This window comes from Pseudophryne corroboree, chromosome 4 (genome assembly GCF_028390025.1).
Source record: "Pseudophryne corroboree isolate aPseCor3 chromosome 4, aPseCor3.hap2, whole genome shotgun sequence".
In the NCBI taxonomy this organism is placed as follows: domain Eukaryota; kingdom Metazoa; phylum Chordata; class Amphibia; order Anura; family Myobatrachidae; genus Pseudophryne; species Pseudophryne corroboree.
This window is the reverse complement of record NC_086447.1, coordinates 600,514,505-600,535,071: the sequence shown is the minus strand read 5'-3', so window position 1 is coordinate 600,535,071 and position 20,567 is coordinate 600,514,505. Positions and strand designations below refer to the sequence as shown.

At 45.9% G+C, this 20,567-nt stretch overlaps 1 protein-coding gene across 2 annotated transcripts in view; it reads left to right on the top strand.

Moving 5' to 3' along the window:
- GGPS1 (geranylgeranyl diphosphate synthase 1) overlaps positions 1–20,567 on the top strand; it is a 141,673-nt gene that overhangs the window by 76,110 nt on the left and 44,996 nt on the right. Inside the window, exon 3 of one of the 2 annotated variants that reach the window (XM_063917563.1) lies at positions 353–423. In XM_063917563.1, coding sequence (XP_063773633.1) covers positions 353–423 — 71 coding nt within the window. Of the gene's footprint in view, positions 1–352; positions 424–20,567 lie in introns of those variants that run through there. The other variant, XM_063917564.1, reaches the window with a different exon arrangement.

The window sequence follows — 20,567 nt, the reverse complement described above, 5'->3', positions numbered from 1 at the left end:
GTTAGATTTGGGTGGGTTATTTTATTTCTGTGCAGGGCAAATACTGGCTGCTTTATTTTTACACTGCAAATTAGATTGCAGATTGAACTCCCCACACCCAAATCTAACTCTCTCTGCACATGTTAAATCTGCCTCCCCTGCAGTGCACATGGTTTTGCCCAACTGCTAACAAAATTCCTGCTGCGATCAACTTGGAATTACCCCCCATAGCTGTAGCTGTATAATTAATGTACGCGTATAGACACAGATAAACATATTAATTGGGCAATCCACGTGCTCCACAAAAGCCTATTCTGAATTCAAGCCGCCCCTTGGCAATGCTCATTTGACCCTGTTTATTTGCATCTTATAGGTAAGCACATAAGGACAAAGTTATCTCAGGCTTTCAACCACTGGTTAAATGTGCCTGAAGACAAGACACAGGTATGTTTTTTTTTTTTTTTTTTCATTGCTTGTTCTTGAAAGTTATTTGCTTAATAAGTTTCTTTTGGATAAATATCAAGTGACACCCTAAAGGCCGGTAAACACTAGGCGATACAGTAAACAGTATCGCTCATTTTTACCCTCCTGAGCGATATTGGTTACTATATCTCCCAGTGTGTATGCTGCTGACGATGGCCGATGAGCGTCCCCGCGGGTCGTGGGTCATATGCCTACGTCTGGGGGCCCGGGCCAGGAGGGGGGGACACTAAGCGAGTTGGTAGAATACAGCTAACCAATAGAGGTACTGACAGAGTGGATCCGCAGACAATAAACGTCTAGCGAGGAAGATTAGCCTCGCAGCTGCAATCAAGATGGATTGTAGTGGTGACAGTCTCTGTTTGTTAAGATCAGTAAAAGACTATTGCAATAATTAATGCAGGAGATAATGAGAGCATGGATTAGAGTTTTTGCAGTATCTTATGTAAGGTATGGTCGTATTTTGGAAATGTTTATTAGATGCATGTAACACGATTTTGAGACAAATTGAATGTGGGGAACAAAACACAGTTCAGAGTCGAGGATGACACCTAGGCAGTGAGCTTGTGGGTTAAGGACTGATTGTCGAGTTCTCAACAGTGATGGAGAGATCAGGTTGGTGACTGCTATTGGTAGGTGGAAATTAATTTCTCTAACGTCCTAGTGGATGCTGGGGACTCCGTAAGGACCATGGGGAATAGACGGGCTCCGCAGGAGACATGGGCACTTTAAGAAAGAATTTAGATTCTGGTGTGCTCTGGCTCCTCCCTCTATGTCCCTCCTCCAGACCTCAGTTTGAATCTGTGCCCGGACGAGCTGGGTGCTTTTCAGTGAGCTCTCCTGAGCTTGCTGTAAGAAAGTATTTTGTTAGGTTTTTTATTTTCAGGGAGCTCTGCTGGCAATGGACTCCCTGCATCGTGGGACTGAGGGGAGAGAAGCAACCCTACTCTCTGAAGCTAGGTCCTGCTTCTTAGACTACTGGACACCATTAGCTCCAGAGGGATCGTACACAGGATCTCACCCTTGTCGTCCGATCCCAGAGCCGCGCTGTCGTCCCCCTCGCAGAGCCGGAAGACAGAAGCCGGGTGAGTATGAGAAGCAAGATGACTTCGAAATCGGCGGCAGAAGACTCCGTTCTTCACATGAGGTAACGCACAGCACTGCAGCTGTGCACCATTGCTCCAAACACACCTCACATACTCCGGTCACTGTAAGGGTGCAGGGCGCAGGGGGGGGCGCCCTGGGCAGCATATGGACCTCTTTTGGCAAAAGTACACATATATACAGTTGGGCACTGTATATATGCATGAGCCCCCGCCAAGAAAATGTATATTTAAGCGGGACAGAAGCCCGCCGTCGAGGGGGCGGGGCTTCTTCCTCAGCACTCACCTGCGCCATTTTTTCTCCACAGCTCCGCTGAGAGGAAGCTCCCCAGGCTCTCCCCTGCAGATACACGGTAGAAGAGGGTAAAAAGAGAGGGGGGGGGGCACATGATTAGGCGCAAAAATCTATATAAACAGCAGCTACTGGGTTAACATTAAGTTACTGTGTTATTCCTGGGTTTATAGCGCTGGGGTGTGTGCTGGCATACTCTCTCTCTGTCTCTCCAAAGGGCCTTGTGGGGGAATTGTCTTCAGATGAGCATTCCCTGAGTGTGTGGTGTGTCGGTACGTGTGTGTCGACATGTCTTAGGTAAAAGGCTCCCCTAGGAGGAGATGGAGCAAATGTGGGTGTGAGTGGTGTCTCCGTCGACAACGCCGACACCTGTTTGGATATGTGAAATTAAGTGCGAAGGTAAAATTATTGCACAAAAGATTAGAGAACAGACAGGGAATCTACCCACGTCTGTCCCTATGTCGCGGAGACCTTCAGAGTCTCTCAATACTCACTATCCAAAATAATAGACACTGATATCGACACGGAGTCTGACTCCAGTGTCGACTACGATAATGCAAAGTTACAGCCAAAATGGCAGGAAAGTATTCGATATATGATTATTGTAATAAAAAATGTTTTGCATATCACTGATGACTCATCTGTCCCTGACACAAGGGTACACATGTTTAAGGGGAAGAGAGCTGAGGTAAATTTCCCTCCTTTCATGAAGAAAGAGCGGGAATCTCCAGACAAGAGACTGCAGTTTCCCACAAAGAATTCTCAGGGAGTATCCTTTCCCTGCTAGGGCCAGGATACGATGGGAATCTTCCCCTAGGGTGTCACGTTTGCCCAAAAGGTAGCGCTGACTTAACAGCTATCCTCAGGGATCCTGCATATAGCATGCAGTAAAAGTACTTTGAAGTCCATTTACACACATTCTGGTACTCTACTCAGACCGGCGATTGTGTCGGCATGGGTTTAAAGCGCTGTAGCAGCGTGGACAGATACCTTATCAGCAGAGATTGAGACCCTAGTATGTGTGTGTATGTATATATATATATATATATATATCAAAAAAGATACAGGCACTCACCACTTCCTTGATGATGAAAACTTTATTTGTGTGTCTCATATAGAGACAGTTAACAGCCCATGGGCTGCTGGGTGAGAACCTGCTGTAATCTTGTTAGTCTTGAAAAAGGCTCAGATGGAGCCGAAACGTCGACACCTTTTGCTGACATGCTGTTAACTGTCTCTATGTGAGACACACAAATAAAGTTTTCATCATCAAGGAAGTGGTGAGTGCCTGTATCTTTTTTGGATATATTTTTGGATTTCTTGTGAATCTCTTATGGAGCACCGCCCAGGTTGCAAATTGGAGCAGTGAGTGTGGACTTTCTGGATATATCTATATATATCTATATATATATCTATATATATCTATATATATATATATATATATATCTATATATATATATATATATATATCTATATATATCTATATATATATCTATATATATATCTCTCTCTATCTATATATCTATATATATATATATATATATATATATATATATATATATATATCTATATATATATATATATATATATATATATCTCTCTATCTATATATATATATATATATATATATATATCTCTATATATATCTCTATCTATATATATATATATATATATATATCTATATATATATATATATATATATATATATATAAAAAAAGATGCTGTCTTGGATATAGATATATAAAACATGCCCAAAGAGACATTAGTCTACTGGTTTCTACAGTCAACGCTATGTCGATTTCTGCTTGACGTGTCCTGTGGAACATGCAATGGACAGGTGATGCCAACTTAAGAGGCATATGGAAGGTTTACCTTACAAGGCTGAGGATTGTGTGGAGAAGGGATCTCGGACCTGGTCTCCACAGCTATAGCTGGTAATTCTGATCTTTTTCCTTATATTCCAGCACAGCCTAGGAAAGCACGACATTATCAAATGCAGTCCTTTCGATCACAAAGAAACAAGAAAGTCCGAGGTGCGTCCTTTCTTGACAGAGGCAGGGGCAGAGGAAAGAAGCTGCACAACACAGCTAGTTCCCAGGAACAGAAGTCTTCCCTGGCCTCGGTGGGGGCACGTCTTCGAAATTTCAGCCACAAGTGGGTTCACTCCCTGTTGGATCCCTGGGCAATAGATAGTGTCTCAGGGATACAAACTGGACTTCGAGGAGATGCCCCCTCACCGACGGCCCTGCCGGCTTCCCCCCACGAGAGGGAAATGGTGTTAACTGCAATTCACAAATTGTATCTTCAACAGGTGGTGGTCAAGGTTCCCCTCCTTCAACAAGGAAGGTGTTATTATTCGACCATGTTTGTAGTCCCGAAACTGGACGGTTCGGTCAGACCCATATTGAATTTAAAATCCCGGAACATATACCTGAAAAGGTTCAAGTTCAAGATGGAATCGCTGAGAGCGGTCATCGCAAGCCTGGAAGGGGGGGATTTTATGGTGTCTCTGGACATAAAGGATGCATTCCTTCATGTCCCCATTTATCCACCTCATCAGGCGTACCTCAGATTTGTGGTACAGGATTATCATTACCAATTGCAGACGTTGCCGTTTGGTCTGTCCACGGCACCGAGAATAATTACCAAGGTAATGGCGGAAATGATGGTACTCCTGCGGAAGCAAGGAGTCACAATTATCCCATACTTGGACAATCTCCTCATAAAAGCGAGATCAAGAGAGCAGTTGCTGATCAGCGTAGCACTTTCTCTGGAAGTGTAACGGCAACACGGCTGGATTATAAATATTCCAAAGTCGCAGTTGGTTCCTCGTCTGCCTTTTCCTAGGCATGATTCTAGACACAGACCAGAAAAGGGTTTATCTCCCGATAGAGAGAGCTCAGGAGCTCATGACACTGGTCAGGAACCTATTAAAACCAAAACAGGTGTCAGTGCATCACTGCACTCGAGTCCTGGGAAGGATGGTGGCATCATACGAGGCCATTCCCTTCGGCAGGTTCCATGCGAGGACCTTTCAATGGGACTTACCTGACAGGTGGTCCGGATCACATTTTTAGATGCATCGGTTAATCACCCTATCCCCCAGGGCCAGGGTGTCTCTCCTGTGGTGGCTGCAGAGTGCTCACCTTCTCGAGGGCTGCAGATTCGGCATTCAGGACTGGGTCCTGGAGACCACGGATGCAAGCCTCCGAGGGTGGGGAGCAGTCACACAGGGAAGAAATTTCCAAGGTCTGTGGTCAAGTCAGGAGACTTGCCTTCACATCAACATCCTGGAACTAAGGGCAATATACAACGCCCTACGTCAAGCGAGACCCTGCTTCGCGACCAACCGGTTCTGATTCAGTCAGACACCATCACCGCAGTGGCTCATGTAAACCGACAAGGCGGCGCAAGGAGCAGGGTAGCGAGCCACCAGAATTCTTCGCTGGGCGGAAAATCACGTAAGCGCACTGTCAGCAGTGTTCATCCCGGGAGTGGACAACTGGGAAGCAGACTTCCTCAGCAGACACGACCTCCACCCGCACAGGACTCTAGAAATCTCTTTGTAATGGGCTCTTGTAAAATTTGTCCCTTGTGAACCAACAGTGCATATGCATGAGAAATGCCTGAATCGGTATGTGGGGACTTCATCAGGAAGTCTTCGCACAGACTGCAAGTCGGTGGGTACTGCCACAGGTGGACATGATGGCATCCTGCCTGAACAAAAAACGACAGAGGTATTGCGCCAGGTCAAGAGACCCTCAGGCGATAGCTGTAGACGTGGGTGTTCCAGTCGGTCTATGTATTTCCTCCTCTTCTTCTCATACCAAGGTGCTGAGAATAATAAGAAAAAGAGGAGTGAGGACGATACTCATTGTTCCAGATTGGCCACGAAGGACTTGGTATCCAGATCTGCAAGAAATGCTCACAGAGGACCCGTGGCCTCTTCATCTAAGACAGGACTTGTTGCAACAGGGGCCCTGTCTGTTTCAAGACTTACCGCGGGTGCATTTGACGGCATGGCGGTTGAACGCCGGACCCTAGCGGAAAAAGGCATTCCGGAGGAGGTCATTCCTACGCTGATAAAGGCTAGGAAGGACGTGACAACTCAACATTATCACCGTATATTGCAAAAATATGTTGCTTTGTGTGAGGCCAGGAATGCCCCTATGGAGGAATTCCAGCTGGGCCGTTTCCTTCACTTCCTACAGTCAGGAGTGAATTTGGGCCTAAAATTGGGGTCCATTAAGGTCCAGATTTCGGCCCTATCCATTTTCTTTCAAAAGGAGTTGACTTCTCTACCTGAAGTTCAGACGACGTAAAGGGAGTGCTGCATATTCAGCCCCCTTTTGTGCCTCAAGTTGCACCTTGGGATCTTAACGTGGTGTTGAGTTTCCTGAAATCCCACTGGTTTGAACCACTCAAAACGGTGGAATTGAAATATCTCACGTGGAAGGTGGTCATGCTGCTAGCCTTGGCTTCGGCTAGGCGTGTGTCAGAATTAGCGGCTTTGTCACATAAAAGCCCCTATCTGGTTTTCCATGCGGATAGAGCAGAGTTGCGGACCCGTCCACAATTCCTGCCAAAAGTGGTTTCATCTTTTCATATAAACCAACCTATTGTGGTGCCTGTGGCTACTACTGACTTGGAGGATTCCGAGTTGCTTGATGTGGTCAGGGCTTTGAAGGTTTATGTAGCCAGAACGGCTAGAGTCAGGAAAACAGACTCTTTGTTTATCCTGTATGCTTCCAACAAGCTTGGTGCGCCTGCTTCAAAGCAAACTATTGCTCGCTGGATCTGTAACACGATTCAGCAGGCTCATTCTGCGGCTGGATTGCCGCTGCCAAAATCAGTTAAGGCCCATTCCACTAGGAAGGTGGGCTCTTCTTGGGCGGCTGCCTGAGGGGTCTCGGCATTACAGCTGTGCCGAGCGGCTACTTGGTCAGGTTCAAACACTTTTGCAAAGTTCTACAAGTTTGATACCCTGGCTGAGGAGGACCTTGTGTTTGCTCATTCGGTGCTGCAGAGTCATCCGCACTCTCTCGCCCGTTTGGGAGCTTTGGTATAATCCCCATGGTCCTTACGGAGTCCCCAGCATCCACTAGGACGTTAGAGAAAATAAGATTTTACTTACCGGTAAATCTATTTCTCGTAGTCCGTAGTGGATGCTGGGCGCCCGTCCCAAGTGCGGACTTCTTCTGCAATACTTGTATATAGTTATTGCTGCAATAAGGGCTATGTTATGGTTGCATCAGGGTTGAACTGATGCTCTGTTGTTGTTCATACTGTTGACTGGGTAAGTTTATCACAAGTTATACGGTGTGATTGGTGTGGCTGGTATGAATCTTGCCCTGGATTACCAAAATCCTTTCCTTGTACTGTCAGCTCTTCCGGGCACATTTTCTCTAACTGAGGTCTGGAGGAGGGACATAGAGGGAGGAGCCAGAGCACACCAGAATCTAAATTCTTTCTTAAAGTGCCCAGGTCTCCTGCGGAGCCCGTCTATTCCCCATGATCCTTACGGAGTCCCCAGCATCCACTACGGACTACGAGAAATAGATTTACCAGTAAGTAAAATCTTTTTTTATTCTGTTTTGGAAATAGTAAGTTTGAAGTGGTCATATGACATCCAGGATGAAATGGCAGAGAGGCATTCAGTGACCCGGCCCAATGCAGATAGAGACAAATCAGGGGAGGATAGGTAGATGTACATATGATACTAAAATCCCAAAGAGCGGATTAGTTTGCCAAGAGATGTGGTATAGATTGAGAAAAGCAGAGAATATAATGCCCCATACACACTACACGATCCCCACCGATGCCGATATTGGCAGTAGCAGGAACCAGGCGGGGTGCCGGCATCAGCAAGTGCATACACACTTGGAAAGGGAGTGGCGGCGGGGGGAAACAACACCGCAGCATGGCTGTCGTTAGCGAGGACCTCCCTTGTCTGTACATGTTCAGATGAGGGCGTTAACGATGTATGGGAGCGCGCATCGTTAACGACATTGAGTGTACACACTGGATGAAAAAGTAAAAGATCTCACTCAGATTGGCCCTTCTGAGCGAGATCTTTTACTTTCTCATACGTCCTAGAGGATGCTGGGGATGTTTCAAGAACCATAGGGTATAGACGGGATCCGCAGGAGACATAGGCACACTTTAAGACTTTGATTGGGTGTGAACTGGCTCCTCCCTCTATGCCCCTCCTCCAGACTCCAGTTTAGATTCTGTGCCCAGCGAGACTGGTCACACACTAGGGGAGCTCTACCGAGTTTCTCTGAAAAGACTTCATGTTAAGTTTGTTATTTTCAGGGAGACCTGCTGGCAACAGGCTCCCTGCACCGTGGGACTGAGGGGAGAGAAGCAGAAATACTTCTGTGAGTTCAAAGGCTCTGCTTCTTAGGCTACTGGACACCATTAGCTCCAGAGGGTCCGATCACTTGGTACGCCTAGCTGCTCGTTCCCGGAGCCGCGCCGTCACCCCCCTTGCAGAGCCAGAAGAAAGAAGCCGGGTGAGTAAAAGAAGACTTCAGTGACAGCAGAAGACTTCAGCGTTGAGGTACCGCACAGCGGTCGCGCTGTGCGCCATGCTCCCACACACACAGCAGCACTGGCAGGGTGCAGGGCGCAGGGGGGGTGCCCTGGGCAGCATGAGCACTGAAGTTGTAATCTGGCAAAAAAGTGTATTAAAAGTGCCTAGGCACTAAATATAGGACCCCCGCCAGTATAATTTGTAGATTTGAGCGGGACTGAAGCGTGCCGATGAGGGGGCGTGGCTTAGCCCTCACAGCTCTATCCAGCGCCATTTTCTCCTCAGAGACGCTGGTCCTTCCTAAACACTGCTGCATAGATCAGAGTGGAAAACGAGGGGGGTGCACAGTGGGTTGGTGTAATATAAAGTGAAATAAAAACAATATATCATGGGTGCTGGGGGAAATGAGCTGGTAAACTCCTTCTGTTTCCATGACAGTATGTACTGGGGTCTATTCCTTATAGCCAGTGTAATGTCGGTGGGTGTTTGGTACACGTGTGTCGGCAAGTTTGAGGCTGAGGGATCTGCCACAAAGGGAACGACTATGTCGGTGCTGTCGACTCCTAATGGTACTTGGTACATGTCGATATGTCAACATGTCAGTAGTGGTATATTTTTCACAAGTGAAAACTATATGGGAGACACAGACGAGGGGGGGGGGGGCGGGGGGGGCCCTGTCGGTACCAACAATATCTGACTGGGTGGAATATGGACATGATGATGTGATGCATATCAGATAAAGCTATACCTATATGTAATATGTTTGTATAGTATGATTATATAGGTCTGTGGCACGATCACAGAAGTGATATTTATGGAGGAAGTCATATTCATTGAATGGATTTCTCTCAGACCCCTCAGGGTCGCAAAAAATTTTTCTCTGACGTCCTAGTGGATGCTGGGGACTCCGTCAGGACCATGGGGATATAGCGGCTCCGCAGGAGACAGGGCACAATAATAAAAGCTTTAGGATCAGGTGGTGTGCACTGGCTCCTCCCCCTATGACCCTCCTCCAAGCCTCAGTTAGATTTTTGTGCCCGACGAGAAGGGTGCAATCTAGGTGGCTCTCCTGAGCTGCTTAGAATAATATTGTGGTACTGAAGCCAGACGGCTAGGTGAGATCTGAAATATTTGAACACTTACATACAAGCGTTCAAATCAAGATGGAGTCACTCAGAGCAGTGATAGCGAACCAGGAAGAAGGGGACGATATGGTGTCACTGGATATCAGGGACGCTTACCTACATGTCCAAATTTGCCCTTCTCACCAAGGGTACCTCAGGTTCGTGGTACAGAACTGTCACTATCAGTTCAGACGCTGCCGTTTGGATTGTCCACGGCACCCCGGGTCTTTACCAAGGTAATGGCCGAAATGATGATTCTTCTTAAAAGAAATATGGACGCTTTCCTGATAAGGGCAAGGTCCAGAGAACAGTTGGAGGTCGGAGTAGCACTATCTTAAGTAGTTCTACGACAGCACGAGTGGATTCTAAATATTCCAAAATCGCAGTTTTTTCCGACGACACGTCTACTGTTCCTAGGGATGATTCTGGACACAGTCCAGAAAAGGATGTTTTCTCCCGGAGAAGAAAGCCAGGGAGTTATCCGAGCTAGTCAGAAACCTCCTAAAACCAGGAAAAGTATCAGTGCATCATTGCACAAGGATCCTGTGAAAAATGGTGGTTTCTTACAAAGCGATCCCATTCGGTAGATTTCACGCAAGAACCTTTACGTGGGATCTGCTGGAAAAATGGTCCGGATCGCATCTTCAGATGCATCAGCGGATAACCCTGTCTCCAAGGACAAGGGTGTTTCTTCTGCGGTGGCTGCAGAGTGCTCATCTATGAAAGGGCCGCAGATTCGGCATTCAGGACTGGGTCCTGGTGACCACGGATGCCAGCCTGAGTGGCTGGGGAGCAGTCACACAAGGAAAAAATTTCCAGAGAGTGTAATCGAGTCTGGAGACTTCTCTCCACATAAATATACTGGAGCTAAGGGCAATTTACAATGCTCTAAGCTTAGCAAGACCTCTGCTTCAAGGTCAGCCGGTATTGATCCAGTGGGACAACATCACGGCAGTCGCCCACGTAAACAGACAGGGCGGCACAAGAAGCAGGAGGGAAATGGCAGAAACTGCAAGGATTCTTCGCTGGGCGAAAAATCATGTGATAACACTCTCAGCAGTGTTCATTCCGGGAGTGGAAAACTGGGAAGCAGACTTCCTCAGCAGGCATGACCTCCACCCGGGAGAGTGGGGACTTCATCGGGAAGTCTTCCACATGATTGTAAACCGTTGTGAAAAACCAAAGGTGGACATGATGGCGTCCCGCCTGAACAAAAAACTAGATATTGCGCCAGGTCAAGGGACCCTCAGGCAATAGCGGTGGACGCTCTGGTAACACTGTGGATGTACCAGTCAGAGTATGTGTTCCCTCCTATGCCTCTCATACAAAAAGTACTGAGAATCATAAGAGGGAGATGAGTAAGAATGATACTCGTGGTTCCGGATTGGCCAAGAAGGACTTGGTACCCGAAACTTCAAGAGATGTTCACGGAAGACCCGTGGCCTCTACCTTTAAGAAAGGACCTGCTCCAGCAGGGGCCTTGTCTGTTCCAAGACTTACCGCGGCCGCGTTTGACGGCATGGCGGTTGAACGCCGGATCCTGAAAGGGCATTCCAGATGAAGTCATCCCTACCCTGGTCGAAGACAGGAAGGATGTAACCGCAAAACATTTTCACCGCATTTGGCGAAGATATGTTGCGTGGTGTGAGGCCAAGAAGGCCCCTACAGAGGAATTCCAACTGGGTCGTTTCCTACATTTCCTGAAAACAGGACTGTCTATGGGCCTAAAATTAGGGTCCATTAAGGTTCAAATTTCGGCCCTGTCGAATTTCTTCCAGAAAGAACTGGCTTTAGTGCCTGACGTTCAGATGTTTGTAAAAGGGGTACTGCATATAGAGCCTCCTTTTGTGCCCCAGTGGCACCTTGGGATCTCAATGTTGTTTTGAGTTTCCTAAAGTCACATTGGTTTGAACCACTCACCACTGTGGACTTAAAATATCTCACATGGAAGGTGACGATGCTATTAGCCCTGGCTTCAGCCAGGCGTGTGTCAGAATTGGCGGCTTTATCATATATAAAGCCCTTACTTAATTTTTCATTCTGACAGGGCAGAATTGAGGACTCGTCCTCAATTTCTCCTTAAGGTGTTTTCTGTTTTTCACATGAACCAACCTATTGTGGTACCTGCGGGTACTAGGGACTTGGAGGACTCCAAGTTACTTGACGTTGTCAGGGCCCTGAAAAATATGTTTCCAGGAAGGCTGGAGTCAGAAAATCTGACTCGCTGTTTAGCCTGTATGCACCCAACAAGATGGGTGCTCCTGCTTCTAAGCAGACGATTGCTCGCTGGATTTGTAATACAATTCAGTTTACACATTCTGTGGCAGGCCTGCCACAGCCAAAATCGGTAAAAGCCCATTCCAAAAGGAAGGGGGCTCATCTTGGGCGACTGCCCGAGGGGTCTCGGCTTTACAACTTTGCCGAGCAGTTACTTGGTCAGGGGAAAACACGTTTGCTAAATTCTACAAATTTGATACCCTGGCTGAGGAGGACATGGAGTTCTCTCATTCGGTGCTGCAGGGTCATCCGCACTCTCCCGCCCGTTTGGGAGCTTTGGTATAATCCCCATGGTCCTGACGGAGTCCCCAGCATCCACTAGGACGTCAGAGAAAATAAGATTTTACTTACCGATAAATCTATTTCTCGTAGTCCGTAGTGGATGCTGGGCGCCCATCCCAAGTGCGGATTGTCTGCAATACTTGTACATAGTTATTGTTACAAAAATCGGGTTATTCTTGTTGTGAGCCATCTTTTCAGAGGCTCCTTCGTTGTTATCATACTGTTAACTGGGTTCAGATCACAGGTTGTACGGTGTGATTGGTGTGGCTGGTATGAGTCTTACCCGGGATTCAATATCCTTCCTTATTATGCACGCTCGTCCGGGCACAGTATCCTAACTGAGGCTTGGAGGAGGGTCATAGGGGGAGGAGCCAGTGCACACCACCTGATCCTAAAGCTTTTATTATTGTGCCCTGTCTCCTGCGGAGCCGCTATATCCCCATGGTCCTGACGGAGTCCCCAGCATCCACTATTGACTACGAGAAATAGATTTATCGGTAAGTAAAATCTTATTATTTTGCCCAGTTACTACTCCCTGAGATCGACTCGAGTAATCTTTCTTAGGTCGACCGTAATGTTTCCTGATCAGATCCTCGAAAATTGGCATTCAGTACCTGTTCATACACATTAGAATATTAACGTCACTAGGGACCTTGCTGTTCCTGACAAAAATATGTATACGTATTTGATATGTATATGTAGATATAATATATATGTGTAGATATGGATATATGTGTAATATAGGTGCATTGGAAGGTATATATGTATGTATGTATGTATGTATGTATGTATATATAGAGATACTTATAATGAATGCTGAGGTAAAGTTTTTCCTTCTCAATGGGTAGAAGGTGAGAGTCACCCCCTGTTCTGCACGGGGCCCTGTCACAAAGGATCGTATGCAGGAAGATATGTGATACTCTAAGTATGTGTCCACATGTCCGTTGATTATACTGACATTACATGCGCATGGGGGAGTAGTTGTATGCAACTTTAAATAGTGTCATGTCTATATCATTGCAGCATACTGCCGTGCGACTACAAGGGATATAGCACTCTTGTTTTCGCGGGCCACTTCCATGGCGGTCTCGACTAGGAGTGTGTTGTAGATTCGCCAATGGAATGCTGGGGCTGACTCCGAGAAGAACTGGAGTATCTTCCCTATGAAGGTGAAACCTGGTTTGGGGATGGCTTTGTTAAGTTGATCTCGGTAGATACCACTGGTAAGTCTACCTTCTTGACCTATGTTCCCTCATGACGGTTGGTGACGTATTGTTGTAGGATGCAGTAATTTCGACTGAATGGATATGGGTTTCCCTTTCTTTGCAGGTAGAGGAAGGTGAAAAAGGTAAGAGATCAGCAGCCTTTTCAAGTTTGCTGCAGAATTCATCCTCTATTTCTACCACAGCCACCGCAGGTCGCTGGGACTATCTTGCGGGAGCCCACACCGGTGGGACCACGTCTAATACTCTTCAGTCAGTCCGGGAACGGACATGGACCAAGGAGTTTAAGAATAGAGTCCAAAGGGGGACATACTGGAGTTCTAGTCGATCCCTTTCACTGATTTTTCAAAATTTCCTCTGGACGGGGAGGTAGTATGCGTTGCCATACTAGGTCAGGATCAGGTCATTGTCCTGCTGTCCCGGTTATATATATATATATATATATATATATATATATATATAATCTAAATAAAATAAAGCTGTGATTCAAGCTTTTTCGTGTTTCTGAGGCCGGAAGGCCTGGTCAGAACAATCTGTTAAAGGAGAAAGGAGGTCTAAATACGGTTCTTCCGCATTAGGCTTACCTGGGTTTGCTATTCTGGATTGTCAGTGCCAATTCACCGGAGTGATGGCGGTATGATGATTTCCTTCAATGGTAAAAGCATTATTGCTCTGTACTGGAACGCTCTCGTGCGTACGGGGAGGGCAAGAACAAGGGGTGCAAATCGTTGTATTATCCCTGACGGATCTTCAACAAGGTGGTTGGCTCCTGAAGTTTCCAGAATCACGGTTGATCCCATCGACGCGGTTGTCGGCATTGGGAAAACTGTTAGATACAGAACTGTTGAGAGTTTGTTTCTTCCAGTGGAAAGAGCTCTGAATATCCAGAGTCGGGTTAGATCTACAGCCATTAATGGAAAGTGGGTTGCGGCCTACTAGGCCATTCAGTGAGCAGGTTAAATGCCAGAGTGTTGTTAGCGGGACCAGTTGGACGTGTGGTCCGGGTCTCACCTGCACATGCACCGGAAAATAATCTTATCTTCCAGGACCGTAATTCCTCTCCTGTGGTGGCTGCTCAGCTCTCACCTCCTAGAGGGAGGAAGGTACGGGATCCAGGATGGGATCCTGGTGTCCATGGAGGCAAGGCTCCAGGGCTGGGGAGCAGTCATTCAGGGGGAAACGAATTTCCAGGGAAAATGGTCAAGCCAGGAAGCTTGTCTGCACATAAACATTCTGGAACATCTTGTTCGTGGTCTGCCCGTCTTAATTCAGTCGGACAACATACAGCAGTGGCGTACGTAAACCGCCAGGGCGGCTTGGAGAGCAGAGCGGAGATGACAGAAGCCACAAAAGTTTTCCGCTGGGCGGAAAGGCATGTAAAAGCTCTGTCAGCGATCTTCATCTCGGGTGTAGACAACTGGGAAACAGACTTCCTCAGCAGACACGGTCACCATTCAGGAGAGTGGGGTCTTCATCAAGAGGTCTTTGCAGAAGTGTCAAGTCGTTGGGGAATTCCTCAAATAGACATGTTGACGTTTCGCCTCAACAAGAAACTTCAAAGATATTGTTCCAGGTCGAGGGACCCTCAAGTAATAGAGGTGGACGCCCTGGTGACACTGTGGGTGTTTCAGTCGGTCTAGGTGTTCCCTCCACTTCCACTCCTTCCATGGTGATAAAGATCATAAGAGGAACAAGGGTTCAGGCAATGCTCATTGTTCCAGACTGGCCAAGGAGGACCTGGTATCCAGATCTTCATAGAAGATCCCTGGCCTCTTCCTTTTCGAGAGGTCCTGTTACAACAGGGGCCGGGCGTGTATCAAGATTTACCGCGGATGCGTTTGACGGCATGGCGGTTGAACGCAAAATCCTAGCCCGGAAGGGTATTCCCAGTGAAGTCATTCCCACACTTCTTCAGGCTAGAAAAGAAGTAACAGCGAAGCATTACCACTGTATTTGGAGAAAATATGTGTCTTGGTGTGAATCCAAGAAAGCTCCTACGGAGGATTTTCTGCGGGTACGGTTGCTCCATGCTCTGCAAGCAGGTGTGGAGGCGGGCCTAAAGTTAGGCTCCATTAAAGTACAAATTTCGGCCTTATCAATTCTCTTCCAGAAGGATTTGGCCTCCATTCCAGCAATACAGACCTTTTTGAAAGGTGTGTTGCACATACAACCTCCTTTTGTGCACCCTTTGGCTCCATGGGTTTTTAATGTGGGGTTGCAGTTCCTGCAATCTCATTGGTTTGACCCTTTTGTAAGGTTGCATTAATATTTCTTACTTGGAAAGTAGTCATGGTGTTGGCTTTAGCATCCGCAAGGCGGGTGTCTGACTTGGCGGCTTTGTCTCACAAAAGCCCCTATTTAATCTTCCATGCTGATAGAGCGGAGTTGAGAGCTCGTCAGCAATTTCTGCCAAAAGTGGTTTCACGTAAACCAGCCTATTGTGGTGCCACTGACTACTGACACCTGGGCGGAATCGAAGTCTCTCGATGTGGTCAGAGTTTTGTAAATAGAACAAATACCAAGTTGCGCTCAACAATCAAATGTAAAAAACATTTATTTTTTTTATATAAAAAAATTATAATTAAAACAACAAATCTCCTGGGAGTATAATTATAACAGTTCAACATAACATTTAAATCTGTGAAATACATTATCCCTATATCAAAATAAATTATGATTAAAGAATTTTCTTTTTTGCTAAGTATAAATTCTTATTATTCTAAAACATGTGACCCCGGAGGTGTCGTTTTTGGATATAATAACAATAATTATTAGCTGTTTGGAGTGGATTAAGGGTCTATATGCAAATGCATGTAACTCACTTGATCCATGAAAGTCCCAAACAGTCCTGAATACGTATGACCAAGTATCAATTCCAGTGGTCCTAGATTAGATTAGAGTTTTGTAAATCTAGGTCTCCTGAACGGCTCAGATTAGGAAAACAGAGGCTCTGTTTGTCCTGTGGGCTCCCAACATGATTGGGGCTACTGCTCCCGAGCAGACTATTGCGCGCTGGATCTGTGCTACAATTCAGCAGGCTCAGTTTATGGCAGGATTGCCGTTACCGAAATCTGTAAAAGCCCATTCTGCCAGAAAGGTGGGCTCCTCCTGGGCGGCTGCCCGAGGGCTCTCGGCATTACAGCTTTGCCGAGCTGCTACTTGGTCAGGATCAAACACCTTTGCGAAGTTTTACAAGTTTGATACCCTGGCTGAGGAGGACTTCTTGTTTGGTCAATCGGTGCTGCAGAGTCATCCGCACTCTCCCGCCCGTTCTAGAGCTTTGGTATAAACCCTATGGTTCTTGAAGCATCCCCAGCATCCTCTAGGACGTATGAGCAAATAGGATTTTAATACCTACCGGTAAATCCTTTTCTTAGTCCGTAGAGGATGCTGGGCGCCCGTCCCAGTGCGTTCTGTATCGGGTACATTTACACACATGGTGTGTTGTGTTTAAGTCAGCCTGTGGCTGATGATGATCATGCCATGGCATGCGTGGTGCTGTTATTGGTTGTGTTTACACACACAGGTTGTGTTACGCTTTATGTCAGCGTATTGCTGCATATTCTTCATGCCGTCGGCTGGTGTTCTATTGAATGCCACGTTCTGCGGCATACTGAAGTGTGAGCTGGAAAGATGCTCACTGTGGTTTAACAATAAATTATTTCCTCGAAATGTCCGTCTCCCTGGGCACAGTTACTTAAACTGGAGTCTGGAGGAGGGGCATAGAGGGAGGAGCCAGTTCACACCCAATCCAAGTCTTAAAGTGTGCCTATGTCTCCTGCGGATCCCTTCTATACCCCATGGTTCTTAAAGCATCCCCAGCATCCTCTACGGACTAAGAGAAAAGGATTTACCGGTAGGTATTAAAATCATATTTTCTCGTCTAGTGTGTATGGGCCTTAAGACTCCAACTGCTAAAGGTAGCGAAGAGGAAGTGGATTCAGAGCAGCGGACACTGAAAGAGTGATTAGATAGGATAAGAACCAAGAGAATGCTGTGTGCTGAAGACCTAGGGATTGTAGTGTTTATATGAGAAAAGTGGTCAACAGTGTCAAAAGTAGCAGAAAGCTCTAGAAGAATAAGAAGTGAGTAATGGCCTTTAGACTTAGCAGTGACCTGTTAAATTACTTCTAGAGTCAGTGATGTCTTTGTGGAGTGTTGAGAACAAGGGGCCTAATTCAGACCTGATCGCAGCAGCAAATTTGTTAGCTAATGGTCAAAACCACGTGCAGTGCAGGGGGGCAGATATAGCATGTGCAGAGAGATTTAGATTTGGGTGTGTTTTTTTTTGTTTTTTGTTTTTTTTTGTTTTTGTTTCTATGCAAGGTAAATACCGGCTGCTTTATTTTTACACTGCAATTTAGATTTCAGTTTTTACACACCCCATCCAAATCTAACTCTCTCTGCACATGTTCTATCTGCCCCCCTGCAGTGCACATGGTTTTGCCCATTAGCTAACAAATTTGCTGCTGCGATCATATCTGAAATAGAAAAAAAAGAATTTATAGGAGCGCTGAAAAAATGTAATTCAATTACTTAATAGTAGTTTTATTTAAATACATTCATAAGACAAAATAAAAATACTTTAAAATTGTGCAATTTGATTCAAGCCCATGTCCATATCTCCTTAAAAACCCATCTCAAAAGGCTATATATGTACCAGTCCAACTGACTGTTTGTAACAGACTTGTGTCTCAGTGCTCCAATGGACACCAAATCCCTTTTATGTAAGTTTTTTAGTCTCTGTGGTACCACTTAAATTTGTATCCAAGCACGGGGGAGAGCGCTGTGGCTGCCTGAATAACCACAGCGGTATGCTACGACACCTAGTTTTTGCAGCCGTAATATGGAGAGCTTGTTACTCACGGCTGTCACGGTTGTTCACGGTTGTCACGGCTTAAGCTTCTCTTGCAAGGGGAGCGGACCTCCTTAGCCAGGCACCGCTTCAGCTGTGTCCCCAATCAGAAGGGCTTGTCGGCCCGCCGTGCAGTCACAAGGCAGATGGTTGGACTATGGGCAGTAGAATCCCAGCAAAAATGCCCTCCTTACGCGTTTCTCCGCCGTTAGGGCAAGCGGTTTCATCAGATGATTTCTTTTTATTAATTCTTTCTATGGTTTATTTTTATTAATTCTTTCTATGCTTTATTTTTATTAATTCATGACTGAATTAGGCCCAAAAGCCTGACTGAAGTGGGTCCAGTAAGTTGTGTGACTTAAGAAACTGTGTAAGGCAAGTTAATAGTGGCTAGTGGGTTGGGTGACAGAGGGTTGAGAAGTGATTTAAATCTATTAAAAAGTCACTTGGGGTTAGAGGCTTGAGCAGAGTTCAGAGTTTGAAAATGTTTGTTTGACAGAGGTATGAGATTTATGCCACTGACGTACTACTTTTATGTGAGAGTTTTTGTAGGTCTTTTGTTAATTTAGAGTGTCATAATTGACATCTAGGCCTACGTGAAGTGTGATGGTTAGCTGGAGCCACTTCATCAGGGCTATTTCTAGAGTTTAGTTCAGGTGTGATACGGCTGTCTCAGGAAAGGTGAATGAAGAAATAGGTGAGAGTAGTTGTTGAGAGGTAGAAAGTTATTGAAATTTAATTTTGTTAATATTTTGCGGGTTTGAGGGAGTATTGGAGGACTTCAGTAACATTGTTTAAAGTAATGGAGGAGAGTATGCAGGTGATAAGGCTGTGATATGAGAGAGGCTAAGTAGTGTTAGTGAATTCAGAAATTGAGCATAGTCTGGTGAATACAAGATCAAAGCAGTAAGCCTTCCTGATGAGTACAGAAGTCAGTCCATTAGGAGAGGCCGAGAGAGGAGGTTAGAGAGAGTTAGTTTGGAGGTATGAGCAGCAGATTTTTGACTATCAAAAGCGATACTGAAATCACCCATGATGATGATGATGATGGAGAAGTCAGAGGATAGGAAATGATGGAGCCAGGCAGATAACCCAGAAATTGTTTGGGTTGCCCAGGTGGCCGATAGCTGCAACACACAGACAAATGAGTGTAAATCCTGACAGAATGTACTTCAAATAATGTGAATCTGCGTGATGGAAAATGAGTCCTGTTCATGTTCTTTGAACAGATCATCATACACCAGTCATCTATGTGAGGTCCTGTGAATTATGTAGTAATTTTGAATGTATTTTTTTTCTGTCCGAAATGTGTATATCTGTCAGTGAGGCGGTGATGTGCTGCTTAGCAGCAAAGTGCTTCTTCCTTTTGCATCCATCTGGTGGACGCTCTATTACCTCTGGCTATATAGGGCCTAATGCAGAGTTGATCACAGCAACAAATTTGTTAGCAGTTGAGCAAAACCATTTGCAGTGCAGGTGGAGCAGATATAACATGTGCAGAGAGAGTTAAGGGCCCCATACACTAGTACGATTTTACACGATTTCATACAATTCCGATATATCCGTCTGATATATTGTATGAAATTGTGTACAATCGTATGTGTTTTAGATCGTATCCAATCTGATGCGCGTCCCCGTGGCTGTCAGATAGGATCCCCTAGGTCGTTGGTGCTGCACTAATGAGATATCGGAATTGGATGGAATCTAATGAAAAAAGTGTGTGTTTTGTGCATGTGATATCGCATGCGATGTATCACAGGGAAGATTGACTGGCAATCTCTGGACACTCCCAACCCCCGTAGCCCTCTATCCAGCCCATCAGATATATCTCATGGTACAATTGTATGCCGTACGATATATCGCATGCGATGTGTAGCGGCTTGATCAATCGCATGCAATATATCTTATGCAAAAAATGCACAAAAGTACCAAATCGTATGGAATCACTCCCGGGAAGGTCCTGGGTGAGTTCAAGGGAAATTACATACGACTTCAGCCTCCGGCATATCGTTGTAGTGTATTGGGGCCCTTTAGATTTGGGTGGAGTGTGTTTAAACTAAAATCTAAATTGCAGTGTAAAAAAAAAGCAGCCAGTATTTACCCTGCACAGAAACAAAATAACCCACCCAAATCTAACTCTCTTTGCACGTTATAACTGCTCCCCCCCCCCGCAGTGCACATGGTTTTGCCCAACTGCTAACAAATTTGCTGCTGTGATCAACTCTGAATTACCCCCCATGTGCACTGCAGGGGGTGCAGATGTAACATGTGCAGAGAGAGTTAGATTTGGGTGGACCAAAGACCTTGCAGATGCTTGTGCAAACCACCGCACCCCAGCCTGTTAAGCTAGCATCTGTGGTGACAATCACCCTGTTCCAAATTGACAACTGAAAGCCCCATGTCAGGTTTGGACCCTG